This window comes from Helianthus annuus, chromosome 2 (genome assembly GCF_002127325.2).
Source record: "Helianthus annuus cultivar XRQ/B chromosome 2, HanXRQr2.0-SUNRISE, whole genome shotgun sequence".
Taxonomy (NCBI): domain Eukaryota; kingdom Viridiplantae; phylum Streptophyta; class Magnoliopsida; order Asterales; family Asteraceae; genus Helianthus; species Helianthus annuus.
Window position 1 is genome coordinate 164637321 of NC_035434.2, and position 16093 is coordinate 164653413.

Sequence of the window (16093 nt, forward strand, 5' to 3'; positions counted from 1 at the left end):
GGTAAGAACACTTCAGTGTTCTCATATACTACAACGAAAACTTCAAAAGTTCAAATCCTCAAACACAAACACACCAGAGGAAGAAACAATCCACTCGAATGGCCTAGCCGATCGAGCCTACCGGCCGATCGAACAGGACTGTCCAATCGGATATACCAGCCGATCGAACAGACCGTTCGATCGAACCTGCCGTTCGATCGACCAGCCTATTCGATCCATTCACACTTGTCTTATTTTCCACGTTACTCATTGTTGTGCTATCGAACTATTCAGGCTAACCCCACTCTTAGCGCTCCCTTCAATCCATAATCAATCACTGTGAGTATACTCGAACCCTTTTTGCGTTAGCACTTTTGGGTGTACATACGTTACTTATCAAAATCACAATCGAACACATATTCAAACTATTTTGAACGCTAACCAATATGCATGTAATACGTGACTTAATGAATGCTTGTTGATTGTGTTTACACGTGGAATGCTGTCTACCTGCCTTAACGACGTAGTACTATAGTTTGGACTCAGCACCCGTTCACACGGGGGTTGTTAAGGACAATTACTTGCATGGATTACGGTGGTAATCATTTATTGCGAACCGTCTCGGACGGTCAACCCGTAGTCATTGGTATCGATAGGTCCATGTCGATAATTAACATGCTTCGTTTTCCTCTGTGTACGTGCTGGTTATACGTAAACTATTCGAACTCTATATGCTATTATCAAACTTGTATGCTCACTTTTACATTTTATGTATTGACTTTATTTTAACGTATGTGACAGGTAATTAGGATGCTTATTTGCTAGGAAAGCGAGGCTAGAATAAGTTTCTAGAAGCCCCCAACAAATAGTTGCCTGCCAAGAACAAGCATCTGAGGCATAGTTGTCTGTAGATCTTGTCCTCTGGCATTACAGCCAGAAAGTCAACAGAATAGCGGTCTAGAAGCAGATAAACAATTGCTGTAATAACATTTGAATCTGAGTTGTCGGAACGGAATTTCTTGTTTGGATGATTATCTATAATGACATGTTTGTTTATTCGGGATACGGTATGGGACGTATCTTTAACTGGATTATATAAATAGTTGTTATGGAAACTTCTGAACAATCTGTTTCGCTCAGTGCGGCGCCCCGATGATTCCGCCATCGGTTGGGGTGTGACATTTTCCCTCCTCTGGGTCCCTGACTTTTCCATTTTCTTGCCATTTTGATCACATTGTCTAACTCAGTCTAAAAATCTGGTTATAACTAGGGGTATTTTTGGCATAACTATTGTGTAGTGATAACCAGCGGTAGTTTACAACATAATTTATAAACCTCATAAAAAATTAATGCCAAAAATACCCCTAATTATAACCTGGTTTTTAGACTAAGTTAGGCTATGTGATCAAAATGGTAAGAAAAAGGAAAAGTCAGAGACCCAGAGCAGAAAAAAAATTATTTGAACTAAAATGGCAACTTAGACAAAAACTCAGAGACTAAAATGACAATTTACTCTAAAAATTAAAAAATAAGGTAATATATTCAATCTTTCAGCTCTCAATTTAAACAATTAATTACTTTCTCTCTCCTCTATTCTCCCTCTAATTAAATATTAATTTAAATTCTTCAAGTCTTTCAATATATGTAGATTCATAATATATACATATATGTATCTTAGGAAATCTATTTAGATGAGAAAACCTTAATAACCCTATATAACTTTTAAGGTTATAGGGTGTGGTCATGACCCTCGTGACTACCATGACCCTCCATGTCAGTGCCATGTAACCCACCTCTAATCCACCATCCAAAACCACTACCCTAAGGGTGTGGTCATGACCCAAATCACTAGCCCCTTATTTATTTTAATTTATCTTTGTCTAAAGAAAAAGAAAATGGTTTCTTAAAAACTGAAAAGGAGGAACATGGTTGTCATGGTTTAGTCCATGCAAACCATGGTGGATCAAGCAAGAGGGTGGTGTATTCATGTTCCTAGGTGGCGAATCATGTCCAAACCATGAATCCCACACCCGTTAGCATAAGTAACACTATCTAAAACAATGTATCTTTTATAAAAAAAAAATCAGGGTATGTAATACACATACTTTCAAGTGTTTAGAATAAAAAAACGCCGGAATTTTATAGCATCAACAGTGGCGAAGCTTGAGATTTCCGACCGGGGGTCGAAAACGTATATACCTAAAAAAATTATAAAACAGGGGGGTCGAAAATATATATACCTTAAAAATTCTATACGAAAACTACATACCAGACACTACTGAGCGAAAAGTCCGCCCCCCCGACCCTTCTATCATGCGCCCCTGGGCATCAAGTCGATGAGTATGTCAATGGTTAAGCATGGTTATAAGTCTCATAACAGCCTGCTTGCTACAACCACTCACAACAATTATAAGAGTGCTTCATTATTTCAAAAAAAAAAAACCTAAATTGATGTGTTTGAAGAAGAAAGTAGTCTTGGAAAAGGTACATATAATCAAGATTAGTATGATATCCATAGTAAAAGGTGTGGTAATTCATATCGTAGTAATTACAAATAACAACAGCGATAGTCAAGAATTATATAAATCTTTACCTCGAGTCCTAACTTGTCATAATGACAAATTGATTCAAGAAATAAAGCAACGAATATTATGAGAATCTTCATCAAACGGTCTTTATTTGTCCATAGGTTCTATGAGAAGCAGGTATTGTTTGAAAGTATCACCAATCTAAACTCAAAACTCTACATTAAATGACACCGGGTATGGAAACCAAAACCGTACTATACCAGTACTCGACCACATAACTCTGTACTTACAAAGATCTGAACCAAAACCTCACCCTATCGTTTTTATCAAGAAACTACCGATCCCACTTGCCTCCATCACCATCCAGATCAAAAGAGAGGGATTTGCGTTTCCACAGCCTAAAATCCCTTCACAGCTTCCAAGCTTTTTCGGATTTAGGAGGTTTCAATCAAAGATTTGGTCACCAAGAAGGTGGACTCGTGGTGAAGATGAGGTTAGGTTTTAATTGTTTTTTAGTTTATATTAATTTGAGTAAGTTATGTAAAGAGTCTCTTTCATTTAATAGTGGAATGTAAGTTCTTAATCTCATGCATTGAAATGACAAGAAATGAATACTACAGAGAGTCGTAAATTATAATAAAGTTTAGATGAAAACAAATGAATACTATAGTCGTAAATGATAAAAAAGAGTTTAGAGACTCAAACGAAGATTTTCGTCGATTATAGAACCACTAGTTAAGAATACTATAGTCGTAAATGATAAAAAAGAGTTTAGAGACTCAAACTTAGATTTTCGCCGACCATAGAACCACTAGTTAAATCTATAATGTATTATCAATCTATACTTTCTATAAAAGGAGAAATCCAAGTGACATAAGAAAAGCTGATGTGTCAGCAGGAGAGTGTGTCCAACAAGGCTTTTCTTATCTCATTATTACATCATAAAGCCTAATATTAAAAGACTTTAAAATTCAAAGTTGGCCCACATTTAGATTCCAAAGGTCTGCCCATTCAAAATCTCATACGAACCACTGTCCATTCAAGCCACTGTAATCAAAACCATTGCCCATTCAAAGGTCTGCCCATTCAAACGAATGTAATCAAACCACTGTAACCAAACCACTGATGATTAAAAATTCAAACTTCAAAACCTCTGACGATTCAATATTATGGCTCCAAATTCAAAATTCGAAATTACAGTGGCTCTAGATATATAACATATCATCTTCTTCAATCAATTACTCTCTCTAATCAACATCTTCTCCAATTCAAATTCTGGATCCACATTCAAAATTCAAACCATTCTATAAATAAGACATAATTATCTGGCTGCACATTCAAATCTCTCTCGCTGATATCTGCAAGCGTGTCTCTCTCTCTCTCTCTCAGATGCATCTTTCTCGACTCTCGTGATTTAGCCGTGATTCTCCGATTACACAATTTTGTTCGAATGTTTGATGATTCTGTTTACATGTTATCGTTCTGGTATCATTGTTCCAACATCGTCGTATCAATGATGTTGGCCATCACACATCAACCTTTCAATGTCGATGTTGCAATATAATTGTTGCAACATCATGAAAAGTTGCATGTCTTACATTCTTTGATGGGAGAGTTGCAACTTCAACCGACAATATGTATCTTCTATCGTGAAAAGGTCAGTTGTGCTACACCAGTTGAGAAGAGACCTTTGCATTTTAGGTTTGTTTCTTATTTTTTATTAACTGTTAAGATGCATGTTTATATTATTAAAATGAACTACTACAGAGAAAAATATTGAATTTGAATGAAATATTTATAAAGTATTACACGCTAGGATTAACACTTGCTAAGATTTCGTAGACTCTAGCCTTTCTCCATGTGATTTCATGCTCTCTTTTTAATTTCAGGTCAGTTAGCATGTTGCAGATTTTCTGATCATGTTCTAGAAGTTGTGTAAGAAACTCTTCTCCATTCTTCTGGAAGTCTGATGGAGGAGAGTGGAGGACTTCATCGAGCAATGCTATGCTGTTCCAGGTTTTGTTGTTATTAGTGTTGTTGATTATGTCGACTTTCCTGTTTACTTCTTGGTTTGTTCTTTGTTCTTTGAGTGACCACATCGAGAATGTGTTTTAAGATCACTGGTGTATGACCAGTGGTAGAAACTGAACTTTGCCATGTAGATTTTTTGTAGGTTTTCTGATTTGGAACTATTTTTGACAGAAAGTGATTTGTAGGACGAGTTGTTGATGTTTTGAATCAAAACGAATCATTGGTTTTTTATAGAGTTTAAAAAACGCGTTTACATGGAAAATGAATCGTTTAATTGTAATTTTCATAATCTGCTTTTGTTCTTTGAATTTCGATATTTTATCCCTTGGGTTTCTTGGTATTTAATTTTACGGATTTCCCATAAAAGTTCGGGTTTTGAAAAGGTTTTTGCATTAAAAGACTGTTTAATGAAGCAGGTTATGTTTATATATATTAAATCTACATGTTTTCATAATTACAAACTTCAGTATATAAACTCATAGTCACTTCAGCTGTTTTTTCATCACGTTTTCCTAAGAAGATATCATACTTTCAAGAAAGTCGAGTTATATAGTTTATTCAAATGGCCTCATTCACATATGCAAAATCGGATGATTTCAAGCAGCGTTTTGTCAGGCAAATCGAGGAACAGGTGTATGAAGACAGGGCTACTCTTCAAGAGTTGAAGAGATGTTTTGTTGGATTGCAGGTTGGCCTGCTCACTAGAGAGCAGGTTTCCAGAGATCTTATGCGCATGCCTTCAACTTCTGTTCGTGAGCTTTGTGTTGTTAGTAATATAGAGTGCGGTGATAGAGACGTGGAGTTCATGGCGATGCTGAAGGACATACATCGAGAGGTTCAGCAATCGATGGAGTTGAAGCTAAAGTTTCTTCATTCTTGCTGTTATTGTTAGATTTGAACTTTAATGTTGTTCAATATGTGATGTAATTTTTGGACTTTTAATGTCATGAATAAATGAATAACTTTTAAACTTATGAATCTATGTTGCCTTTTAGTTTTATTTATTTAGTTTTTTAGTTTGAATTAGTTTAATTATTGGTAAGTCAACAGAAGTTTAATAATATGAAGGGTTGGTTTGATGGCGAAGAGATAATGTTGATGTTGTATTGTGCTGAACATCTGTTTGGTAAGTCAACAGAGGTCTAATAGTATCAACGGTTGGTTTGATGGTTAATAGATTATGTTGATGTTGAATTCTGTCTGAACATCTGCTTGGTAAGTCAAAAGAGGCTTAATAGCATCAGGGGTTGGTTTGATGGTGAGCAGATGAGTGCAAAGATAATACAAATGTTCAGAATTTGATCATTGATAGTAGTTTTTTGAAGAATCCGCTGATGATGAAACAACTGTGTATGCTAACGACTGTTTGATTTACCACTGTTGACTAAATGACATAAATTTAAATAGTATTAATCTTTGTTGTCGCATCTTCATTTTAATTATTTCAGTCATTCCTAACAGTGGTTGGGCTAATAGCAGATGTTAGACTTACCACTGTTGAATTACACTGATTGAAAACAACTGTTTTTGAAACTTATGCTTGCCTAAAAACACATCCACTGCTAAATGCTACCGTCTGTTATCATAATTTCTGTTTTTCCTAATGACTGTTCATTTACTATAGTGCTGACTGCTGGCTGTCATGCATTATGATAACAGAGGTTCTGACGTGGACAGATGTTAGCTAAAAATAAAACAACTGCTGAAAGTTATCATCTGTTGTCATAACTTCTGTTTATCTAACAACTGTTTGACTTACACTGTTTCCAACGACCAACAGAGGTTTCCAAACACATTCTGTTAGACATCTTTTATTAAGTTTGTAAATGTAAATAACAAATTCAATAACGGGTCTATGTGTAAATATTTTTCATTTGTTGAAAATATGGGAAAACGAAAACACAACTGTCATTATTTCTTTAGCATTATTACACATCAAACATCTATCATCTGACTTCTTTCAAAAATCTCTTCTTCCCAGTCATTTTCTAGGGTTTCAACTTTCTTATTCTCCGTCTTCTACACTTGAATCACTGGAGGTTTTGTTGTTTTTTCTTCAACAACTGGTATGTAAATTCATATTGTAATACTTTATATTGTTTAACCGATTTTAATTCAAAAAAAAAAAAATCAAATCCTATCTTGCTACAAATACGATTTTAAGTTTATTGCTATACATTCAAGAAGGGTTTAGTTAGGTGTTTGAATCATTTGTTGATAACATATTAAAATAGTTATTATTTGCAGAAAATTTTTAACTCATACTCTGTTTCTATGATTAATTTCAGTAGATACTCTGTTAATACAAAAAGTTAATGTTCATCTTCGAAGCCAACTTTTTAATTTCAATGTTTTAACATCTTTACTGATTTAGGTTTTGTCATGTATACTATATTTGTCAAGTTTCTTGATAACCTAGAATCTTTGAAACTGGTATGAAATGTTTTTATATACAAAATTTATTTTTATTGAGATATATATTTAACAGTTGTTATGGTTTATATTTTCTTACACTACTTAAAAATTATATACAGGATGTATCTATAGCCTTTGCTAATCAAAAGTGGGGAGATTGTTAGCAAAAAAATAAGTTGCGAATAAATCATGAGTCTGGTAAAAAATGGGTTATGAAGGTCAGAACAAAAAATTCAACACCAATAATAACTGACGATTAGGACAATGTTGTTAAAGATCTCAATCTGCCGAGGGATACTTTGTTGGTTTTCAAAGCGTTAGGTGATTTTGGGTTTGAACTTTCATGTTTTGTTGATGGGATGTGTGGTGAATCTTATTTCACGTTTAATCGTTATGCAAGATTTGGTTTTACGGTATGACTATTGATCTTAACTTCAATCCTTCTGCATCTTAAACGTGTCAGCACTTATTCTCATAAGTTACATACTTCACATATAGTATTCATTATTTTTAATTTTATGCAGGTAATCGAAGACTGCTTCATTAAACAGTTTTATGTAAACAACCCCCCAAGTGGCAAATTTCAAATCTGTTATAAGGGTTCCTATTGGAATGTTGAGGTGTCTAAGGTTGATACAAACTTTGTATTTGCTAGAGGATGGCCTGAAATGTGCAAGGATGTTGGGATACTTGAGGATGATTTGCTTGTGTTTTGCAGAATTGATGATGTTGTTTTTGAGGTAGTAGTTTATAGAGATGAGATTGAGATATGCTTTTCGAAGAAAGCTGAATCTGACGATGATAGTGTACTTGAGATATCGAAGGTTGATTATGTTGAGAATGCATTCAAGGTACGTATGTATGTATTTAGCATTAGCGGTAAAAGTTTTAATTATTTTAGCATTATATTAATTATTTCATTAATGTTGACCAGGACATCTATGAGGATGAAGAAGTTGTGTCTGTAGGTGAAGGAAGAACTGTTACTCAGGTACTTACTAAATTATTAAAATTATTTATTTTTAATTTAACACATATATGAACTTAATGTTTTTACAACTATTAGTAATGTTGTTTACTGATGTTACATTTATCCGATAATGTATTATTTAGAAGAAGTTACGAACGAATGCCGAATGCACGTCGAAGAGACGCATGTCTTCACGATTGAATAAAACACAAGATGTAAGTTTACTGTGTTAAAGATTGTTATATTACTATGGTTATTAAAGTCACTGTATGACAACAGGTTAAGAAGAAAGGTAAAGTTACTTCTGAGAGAAAGGAGACGGTCAAGAATATGACTAAGGGAAATCCTGCCTTACCTGTCGACACAAGTGATCATATTGGATGTTCGTCATCTGCTCACAAAGTTAAGGTATCTATGCTCGCCACTTAATCAGTATATCTTATATAAACTGTTTTTTTTTTGTTCATATATTCAACATTCCTTTAATTCACATGTATATGTTTAATTTTTCATCAAGGGGAAGAGAGCCGCCAATGTTCAGAAAAAGCTTATCTGTAGAAATAAGATTATAAAGACTGCAAAAAAACATTCTGGACATCTTCTCGACCCTGAGTTCTTTCATTTTGATCGCAAAGGAGACTATAGGCTGGTATACCGTCTTTTATAACAAACTAATGATTTATGTTTATTTGTCTGATTATTTTTTTTCCCACACAATACATGTAGCGTCTTCCTGTTGAAGTTGCCAGACGAGCAGGTCTTTCTGTTGATCTTCATCCTTTGAAAGTTCAAAACTTGGTTGGAGTTGTGGAGGTTTATGATGTTAAGTCGGAGTTAAATGATTTGAAGCCACGTTATGCGTTGGACGGTTGGCGATAGTTTATGACTGAGAATAAGTTGAGATTTGGTGATATGTTGCACTTCACACACGTGTCTTTGGAACAGAAGATCATATTAAATCAAGTTACCTCAGTTTAACAACGACATTTAAGTATGTTCTGATATCAGATATTATAATTATGAATTTTTTGATGGTGAAATTGTATGTTTTTTTTTAATTATTAACTTGATGTTTTGCTGCTATGTATAGCTAACATGATAAAACACTGTTATTAGCAATTTATGTTTTATATATAGATGATATCATGCTTCTTTTTGCTAATAGTAACTGCAATTAGTAGAAACTTGGTTTATTAATCGCAAATGTGACATTCTTCTGCATTTATGGGTTTATGAATTCAGAATAATGGATGGATGTATATGACTGTATTTGGCATGATGATGTTGTGTTTCATGTTGTCAAAACCAGGGTTTGAACATCTGTTTGACTTTTGGTCAATAGTTAATGGAAATACAAGAACAAACAGTGGTTTGAACATCTGTTTGAGTTTTAGTCAATAGTTAATGGAAACCCATGTTAGGTTCAACAGTATTTTGAAGAGGAAAACAGTGTGAGAGACAGTAGATCTGATTAAGTTAAACATCTGTTCAGATTTAAACAGATGTTTGGCCATTAACAGGTGTTTGGCCTTTTATATCAGAGGTTTGGACTTAAACAGATGTTTGGTCATAAATAGATGTTTCAACTTGAACAGAAGTTTTTCCTTAAACAGATGTTTGGCCTTCTATATCAGATATTTGGACTTAAACAGATGTTTGGCCATAAACAGATCTGTGGCGTTAAACCAAACATCTGTTTAAGGTCAACATCTGTTTGACTATTGGTCAACATCTGATTGACTTTTGGTCAACATCTGTTTTAATTTTGGTCAACATCTCATTTAGTATTCAATAGAACTTTGAATAACTCAATATCTGTTTAATTTGTTGTTTCGTTTTCTTGAATTCTATGTAATTTTGTAAAGTAGTACTGTCACACACCAAAAATACCACATGCGGGAACTCCGCGGGATGTGCGACGTACCAGGATTCGAGCCACCAATCACATTGAACTACGCATTGTATTTAAACAAAACATATCGTTAATTGCCAATAGTAAATGTCAATCATAAAGTTAAACCAAAAGAGTTGTGTAGCGGAAGCATATGGTAAATCGTTAAACAACTGTTTCATATTAAATGTTCAAAACCAATGTATCGAATATATGTTTATCCAAGAGCCTCGATCCATGACCACTCCAGCACTCCCAGATAGCAAGTCCATGCCAAGAAATCTAACGACCTGCAAGCATGCAGACAAGTGTGTCAGACGACGCTGGTGAGTTCAAAGTTTTGTTAATGCGTTTAATTACCAGAGGTGTGTTACAACAGTCCAACGTTTAGTTTTAATGTTGTTATTACTCGATTACCGTATGTGGCGACTAGATGTGAATGCCCAACCCCAATGCCTCTAATTAGGCATTGGTCAAGTGGTCAAGGTATCAAACAACCTTGAAAAGATGTAAGGGGTCTTACATAATACGATGTGAATGCCCAACCCCAATGCCTCTATTCAGGCATTGGTCAAGTGGTCCAGGTAATTAGTTCACGCCCGTCCTTTCGGCCCGGTGTGAGGGTGCCAAACCTAATAGCGCTATCAACTAAATACCTCGTTGCTTCTTCAGCAACACGGTAGATGTATGGGGTCTTACATGATTTATACTGTGTTCAATAACCAACATCCCAAATAAACAGTTTACCCAGTATTCCCTTCAGAAACGTTTACCAGATGTCCCAAACCACCGGGACGCATGCTTAGAAAAGAGCAGTGAACTCACCTTGGTTTGCTCGGTATACAGTGTTACTCGTTCCCTTTAGCCCAACAACCCTACCGTGGTTCACAATCTTATCAGTTTCGTAGTAAATTTCTTTACGACGTTTCACAGTTTATGTTTAACACAACGATTCATAACTCAGGTATACATATCACACAATGACACAGTTAACACATAAATCTAATTTCGCTCACAGCTTATCCCATTGTAAGTTCTAGTTTGAATTAAATGTGCCTCCCTAGATTCTGATGTAATTGGACCTCTCAATGTTGTATATCAATAATCACATACTATCATAATCTATTCTAATACATCAATGATAATAGTGCCAATTGCCTTAGTGTGGATAATGTCAATTTAATGAAACCAAAGACAATGGCCGACAAAATTAGATCTAGTGTTAAAGCTTCATTGGGCCTCTCAATTTTATCACATGGCCGACAACACTCCATCCTAATTGGACCTCTAATTTGAGTCACAAATTTGTTTTTAGTGGAGCATATGATTTCTGATACATTTAATTTTTGAGGTATACATATAATCATATTAAGTCATTCCAATTTACATGATGTTTGTGAGGTGGCATAATAGCCGACAAAACTTCTTGACCTTCGTCGAAGGGATGGCCGACGAACTACATCTGTTTCGTCGAGTTTGTTCCATCGATGCCCTATCATTTGCTAACCCTACACAATACCCTGTCTGCAACAGTTTCTAACCATGATAATGCGATCAATTACATCAAATTATATTTTAGTTTGCATCAGAACTTCAATAATTACTTACTGAAAACACTTAGCATATTATATTTATTCTAGGAACACATAAACAATCACATGATACTGAAAATCTCATACAAATGTGAACACAGTGGCCGACACTTCTTTAATGCTTACATGTTTCACAGTTCATGTGATTGGACCGATTTCTAAGGCTCACATGCTTGGACTTCATATGGCCGCCATTTATAACTTCAAGGTTAACAGTAAACCATCCACACAATTGTATTGGACCGATCAAATACTTTACACACAAATCCTCACATAAATTAGCGCACAAACCTCACAACCATGGCCGCCATCTATTAACGTTTTCCTGATGCCATTGAACCGATTTTATATATTATTCAGGTAGTGGGCCGATTTCTATTATCATCATATATAATTACATGCAAAGAAACAACACAATAACCGCCATGTAATGATATAGGATATTGAGCCACAAATATAAAGCAAGTAATGATATACTAACCTAGATGTATAGTGACCGGAACAAGGGATCCGAATGATTAAGTGATGATGATAATTGCCGTCAGTTGCAGAGAGAGATCTAGGGTTTCTAAACCGTGACTACGTAACTGACTAGTAGGTTGTATAACATAATCAGTGGTTGGGCCAGCGAATCACTCTTGGGCCGAAGCCCATACCCGACGAAACGGGAAGGTAACGGCGAGACACAGATGTGTTTCGTCGCCTAGTGTCTCGTCGCCTAAGGTCTCGTTTCATTGAGTGACAGTAGTTATGTTACATATTTACAACTCTAGGTTTCCGACCTTTAGTTAAAACATTATAATAGTATTTAATAATCGGTAACAACATTCATACATCATCTAGGTGCACGCAATACACATAACAAATCTTGAAAACACAACCAGCAGTCAAGTAACGTATTACAAAAAGGGCCTTGAAAGCTAGGGTTGTCACATCATCCCCAACTTGAAAGAAATTTCGTCCCGAAATTTGATAGACCATCCAAACTAGCAAGGCGGTAACTTAGGATGACTGTGGATTTTCCACGGGTACCACATCATCCCCAACTTGAATAGGAATTTCGTCCCGAAATTCGCTAGTTGCAGCAGCCTTAGGGTTGTCTGACTTGGACTTGTCGTTGGGAAACAAGTGTGGATACTTAAGCTTTATCTGATCCTCACGCTCCCACGTGAACTCCGGTCCACGTCGTGAGTTCCATCGAACTCTCACAATTGGAATACGACTGTGCTTGCGAACCTTAACTTCCTGGTCCATAATCTCGATTGGTTCTTCAACGAACTGCAACTTGTCGTCTATCTTCAGCTCTTGAAATGGTACGACCAGTATTTCGTTCGAAAAACACTTCTTTAACTGCGACACATGGAACACATCGTGGACGTTACCCAACTCAGCAGGTAACTTCCACGTGGGTATCTCTGGCTGTTGAAGTAGACCCAAGGGCTTCTGATGCTCTGCTCTGACTTTAGCACAAGTCAAGCATTTACTCACGTACGTGGCGATTAGAGCTTTCATATTCGACCACCAATACAAAACTTTAAGATCCTGATACATCTTATCCGATCTCGGATGAATAGAATATCGTGACTTGTGCGCTTCGTCCGTCACAAGCTCTCTGAGTTCACCAAACAGAGGAATCCAGACCCTTTTCATAAAATAATAGATGCCATCAGATCTCTGCTCAAGCTGCTTTTTCATACCTCTCAAACCCTCAGCTTCAATGTTTTCTTCCTTTAATGCCTCGGTCTGTGCCGTACGAATCTTATCAGGAAGGTTAGAATGAATAGTGAGTTGCAATGCGCGAACCCGTTTAGGCTTCGTCTCCTTTCGGCTAAGTGCATCAGCTACTACGTTAGCTTTACCCGGATGATACTTGATAGCACACTCATAATCGTTCAAAAGCTCTATCCAACGTCGTTGCCGCATATTCAACTCTTTCTGGTCGAAGATATGTTGAAGGCTTCTATGATCGGTGTAGATGGTGCATTTGGTACCGTACAGATAATGCCTCCAGATCTCCAACGCAAATATCACAGCCCCTAACTCCAAGTCGTGAGTCGTATAGTTTTTCTCGTGAACCTTCAACTGTCGCGAAGCATACGCTATCACCTTCTCGCGCTGCATCAACACGCAACCGAGACCCTGAATTGATGCATCACAATAAACCACAAAATCTTCGGTACCCTCTGGTAGAGACAAGATTGGTGCGCTGCATAATTTCTGTTTCAAAAGCTGGAAGGCGTCCTCCTGTTTCGTTCCCCAAGAATAAGCAACATTCTTCTGAGTCAAGGAGGTAAGAGGTTGAGCAATCTTCGAGAAATCCTGAATAAACCGACGATAGTACCCCGCAAGACCCAGGAATTGTCGCACCTCCGAAGGATTCTTCGGTGCCGCCCAATTCCTAATAGCATCGATCTTGGCAGGATCCACATGTATTCCCAACTCGTTGACAATATGTCCTAGAAAGTGTACTTCTCGAATCCAGAAATCACACTTAGAGAATTTCGCGTAAAGCTGCTCCTTCCTCAGGAGTTCCATGATAAGGCGCAGATGTCGCCCGTGATCTTCCTTGCTCTTCGAGTAGATTAAAATGTCATCAATGAATACTATAAAAAAACCGTCGAGATATGGTTTACATACGCGGTTCATGAGATCCATGAAGACCGCTGGTGCATTCGCTAATCCAAACGGCATAACCAAAAATTCATAGTGCCCATAGCGCGTTTGAAAGGCCGTTTTCGGAACATCCTCCTCTCGGACTCTCACCTGGTGATAGCCCGATCTTAAGTCGATTTTTGAATAAAAACTTGACCCTTGCAACTGGTCAAATAAGTCGTCGATGCGTGGCAACGGATAACGGTTCTTGATGGTCACCTTGTTGAGTTCCCGATAATCGATGCACATGCGAAAGGACCCGTCCTTTTTCTTTACAAATAACACAGGGGCTCCCCAAGGCGAAGAACTGGGTCGAATAAAGCCCCTGTCCAACAACTTCTGCAGCTGATTAGACAGTTCTTGCAATTCCCCAGGCGCTAAACGGTAAGGAGCACGAGCGATTGGAGCTGCTCCTGGCGCAAGCTCGATCTGAAATTCTACTTGATGATGAGGAGGTAAACCAGGAAGCTCCTCAGGAAATACATCAGCAAATTCGCGTACCACTGGCAGATCCTCGATCTTTCTTTCTTCTGACGGAGTATCCGTAACAAGTGTCAAAATAGAAGGATACCCCTTTCGTAGGCATTTCTGCACCTGCATAGCTGAAATAATACCGACCATCGCGCCACTGCGATGCCCCTGGACCAACAACGGTTCTCCTTCGGGTATAGGAATACGCACAATCTTTTCCTTACACAGAATCTCAGCTTGGTGCTTAGATAACCAATCCATACCAACCACTATATCGAAACTACCGAGGGTAATAGGAAGGAGATCAATATCAAATATTTGACCCACGAGATCTAGTTTACACCCAAAATGGACATGCGAAGCTTCTATCATTTTACCATCAGCTAATTCTACCGCTTGCTTAACTTCTAAAGGTGTGGGGGTTGACCCTAGTCGCTGACTAAACTCTAGGGACACATAACTCCAATCGGCACCGGAATCAAATAACACAGAAGCAATAAGATCATTTACAGAAAACGTACCAGTCACGACATTGCCGTCGTTCCTAGCATCCTCAGCCCCGATCATGAACACCCTACCACGAGCTCCACTGCCCCCATTGTTGCCATTGTTGTTGTTGTTTCCAGCATTGCTGTTGTTATTCTGGCGGTTGTTGCCGTTGGCGTTCTGGTTCAACTGAGGGAAATCCCGCTTAAAGTGGCCCTCATCCCCACACTGATAACATCCCTTCTTAAAGCCTTGGTTCTGTTGGGGTTGCTGCCTTTGTTGACGTTGATACTGCTGGTTTTGCTGCTGCTGTTGCTTTGGCTGTGGGGCTCTACAGTCTTTGGCTTCGTGGCCTACTTTCTCGCATCTACGACAAGCCCGGACACACTGTCCATAGTGATGATAACCACACTTGCTGCATTGTGGCTTCTTCCCGACGTAAGAACCCTGATTCTGGCTGCCGCCCGGACCTTGATTAACTGAAGAAGACTGACTGAAACTACGGTTGTTGCTGGTTTCAGGCCTTTTCTGGGGTTGGCTTGCGCTAGTTGCTTTATCGGTATCGTTCCACTTGCGCTTATTGTCACTGGCAGGTGTGGTAGCGGTGGCAGTCGAGGTAGTAGCCGAAACACGTGGCGGCAAATTGCCACTTTCGACCTCCTGGTCAGTGATCTTGTGTGCCAAACGAACAATACGAGGTAGATTGTCTAGGTTTGCAGCAGTGACATACCCCTTAACAGCTGGGGCTAAGCCTTTGAGATACAACTCGATTCGACGAGGTAGTGGTCGAGACAAGTTAGGGCACAAGGTTGCTAAGTCATTAGACCTCCTCGTGTATGCTTCGATTTCAGATCCCTGCATTTTCAGATTGTAGTACTCATTCTACAGCTTCTGGATCTCATCTCGAGGGCAGTACTCCTCCCTCATCAGCTCCTTAAAGTCATCCCAGGTAGTAGCATTTGCCATCTCGATACCCAACATCTGAACCTGGGTATTCCACCATGTTAGAGCACCGTCCCCAAGCGTGCCTGTAGCATATTTCACCCTGTCCCCAGCAGGACAGTTACACATAGCAAAT

At 37.8% G+C, this 16093-nt stretch overlaps 1 protein-coding gene and 1 long non-coding RNA gene across 2 annotated transcripts; one reads left to right on the forward strand and one right to left on the reverse strand.

Moving 5' to 3' along the window:
- The first annotated feature begins 2679 nt into the window (after positions 1 to 2679).
- Positions 2680 to 4526, forward strand: LOC110907472. Its single transcript, XR_002573952.2, has 2 exons — positions 2680 to 3000; positions 4397 to 4526. It is a non-coding gene; the product is annotated as an uncharacterized LOC110907472 (long non-coding RNA).
- A 9402-nt stretch (positions 4527 to 13928) lies between these two features.
- LOC110899688 lies at positions 13929 to 15876 on the reverse strand. The gene is made up of 4 exons (XM_022146577.1): positions 15373 to 15876; positions 15051 to 15204; positions 14396 to 14975; positions 13929 to 13977 (listed from the first exon to the last, which is right to left on the reverse strand). The coding sequence occupies exons 1-4, from the start codon at positions 15874 to 15876 to the stop codon at positions 13929 to 13931; spliced, it is 1287 nt and encodes a 428-aa protein (XP_022002269.1).
- Positions 15877 to 16093: the final 217 nt, after the last annotated feature.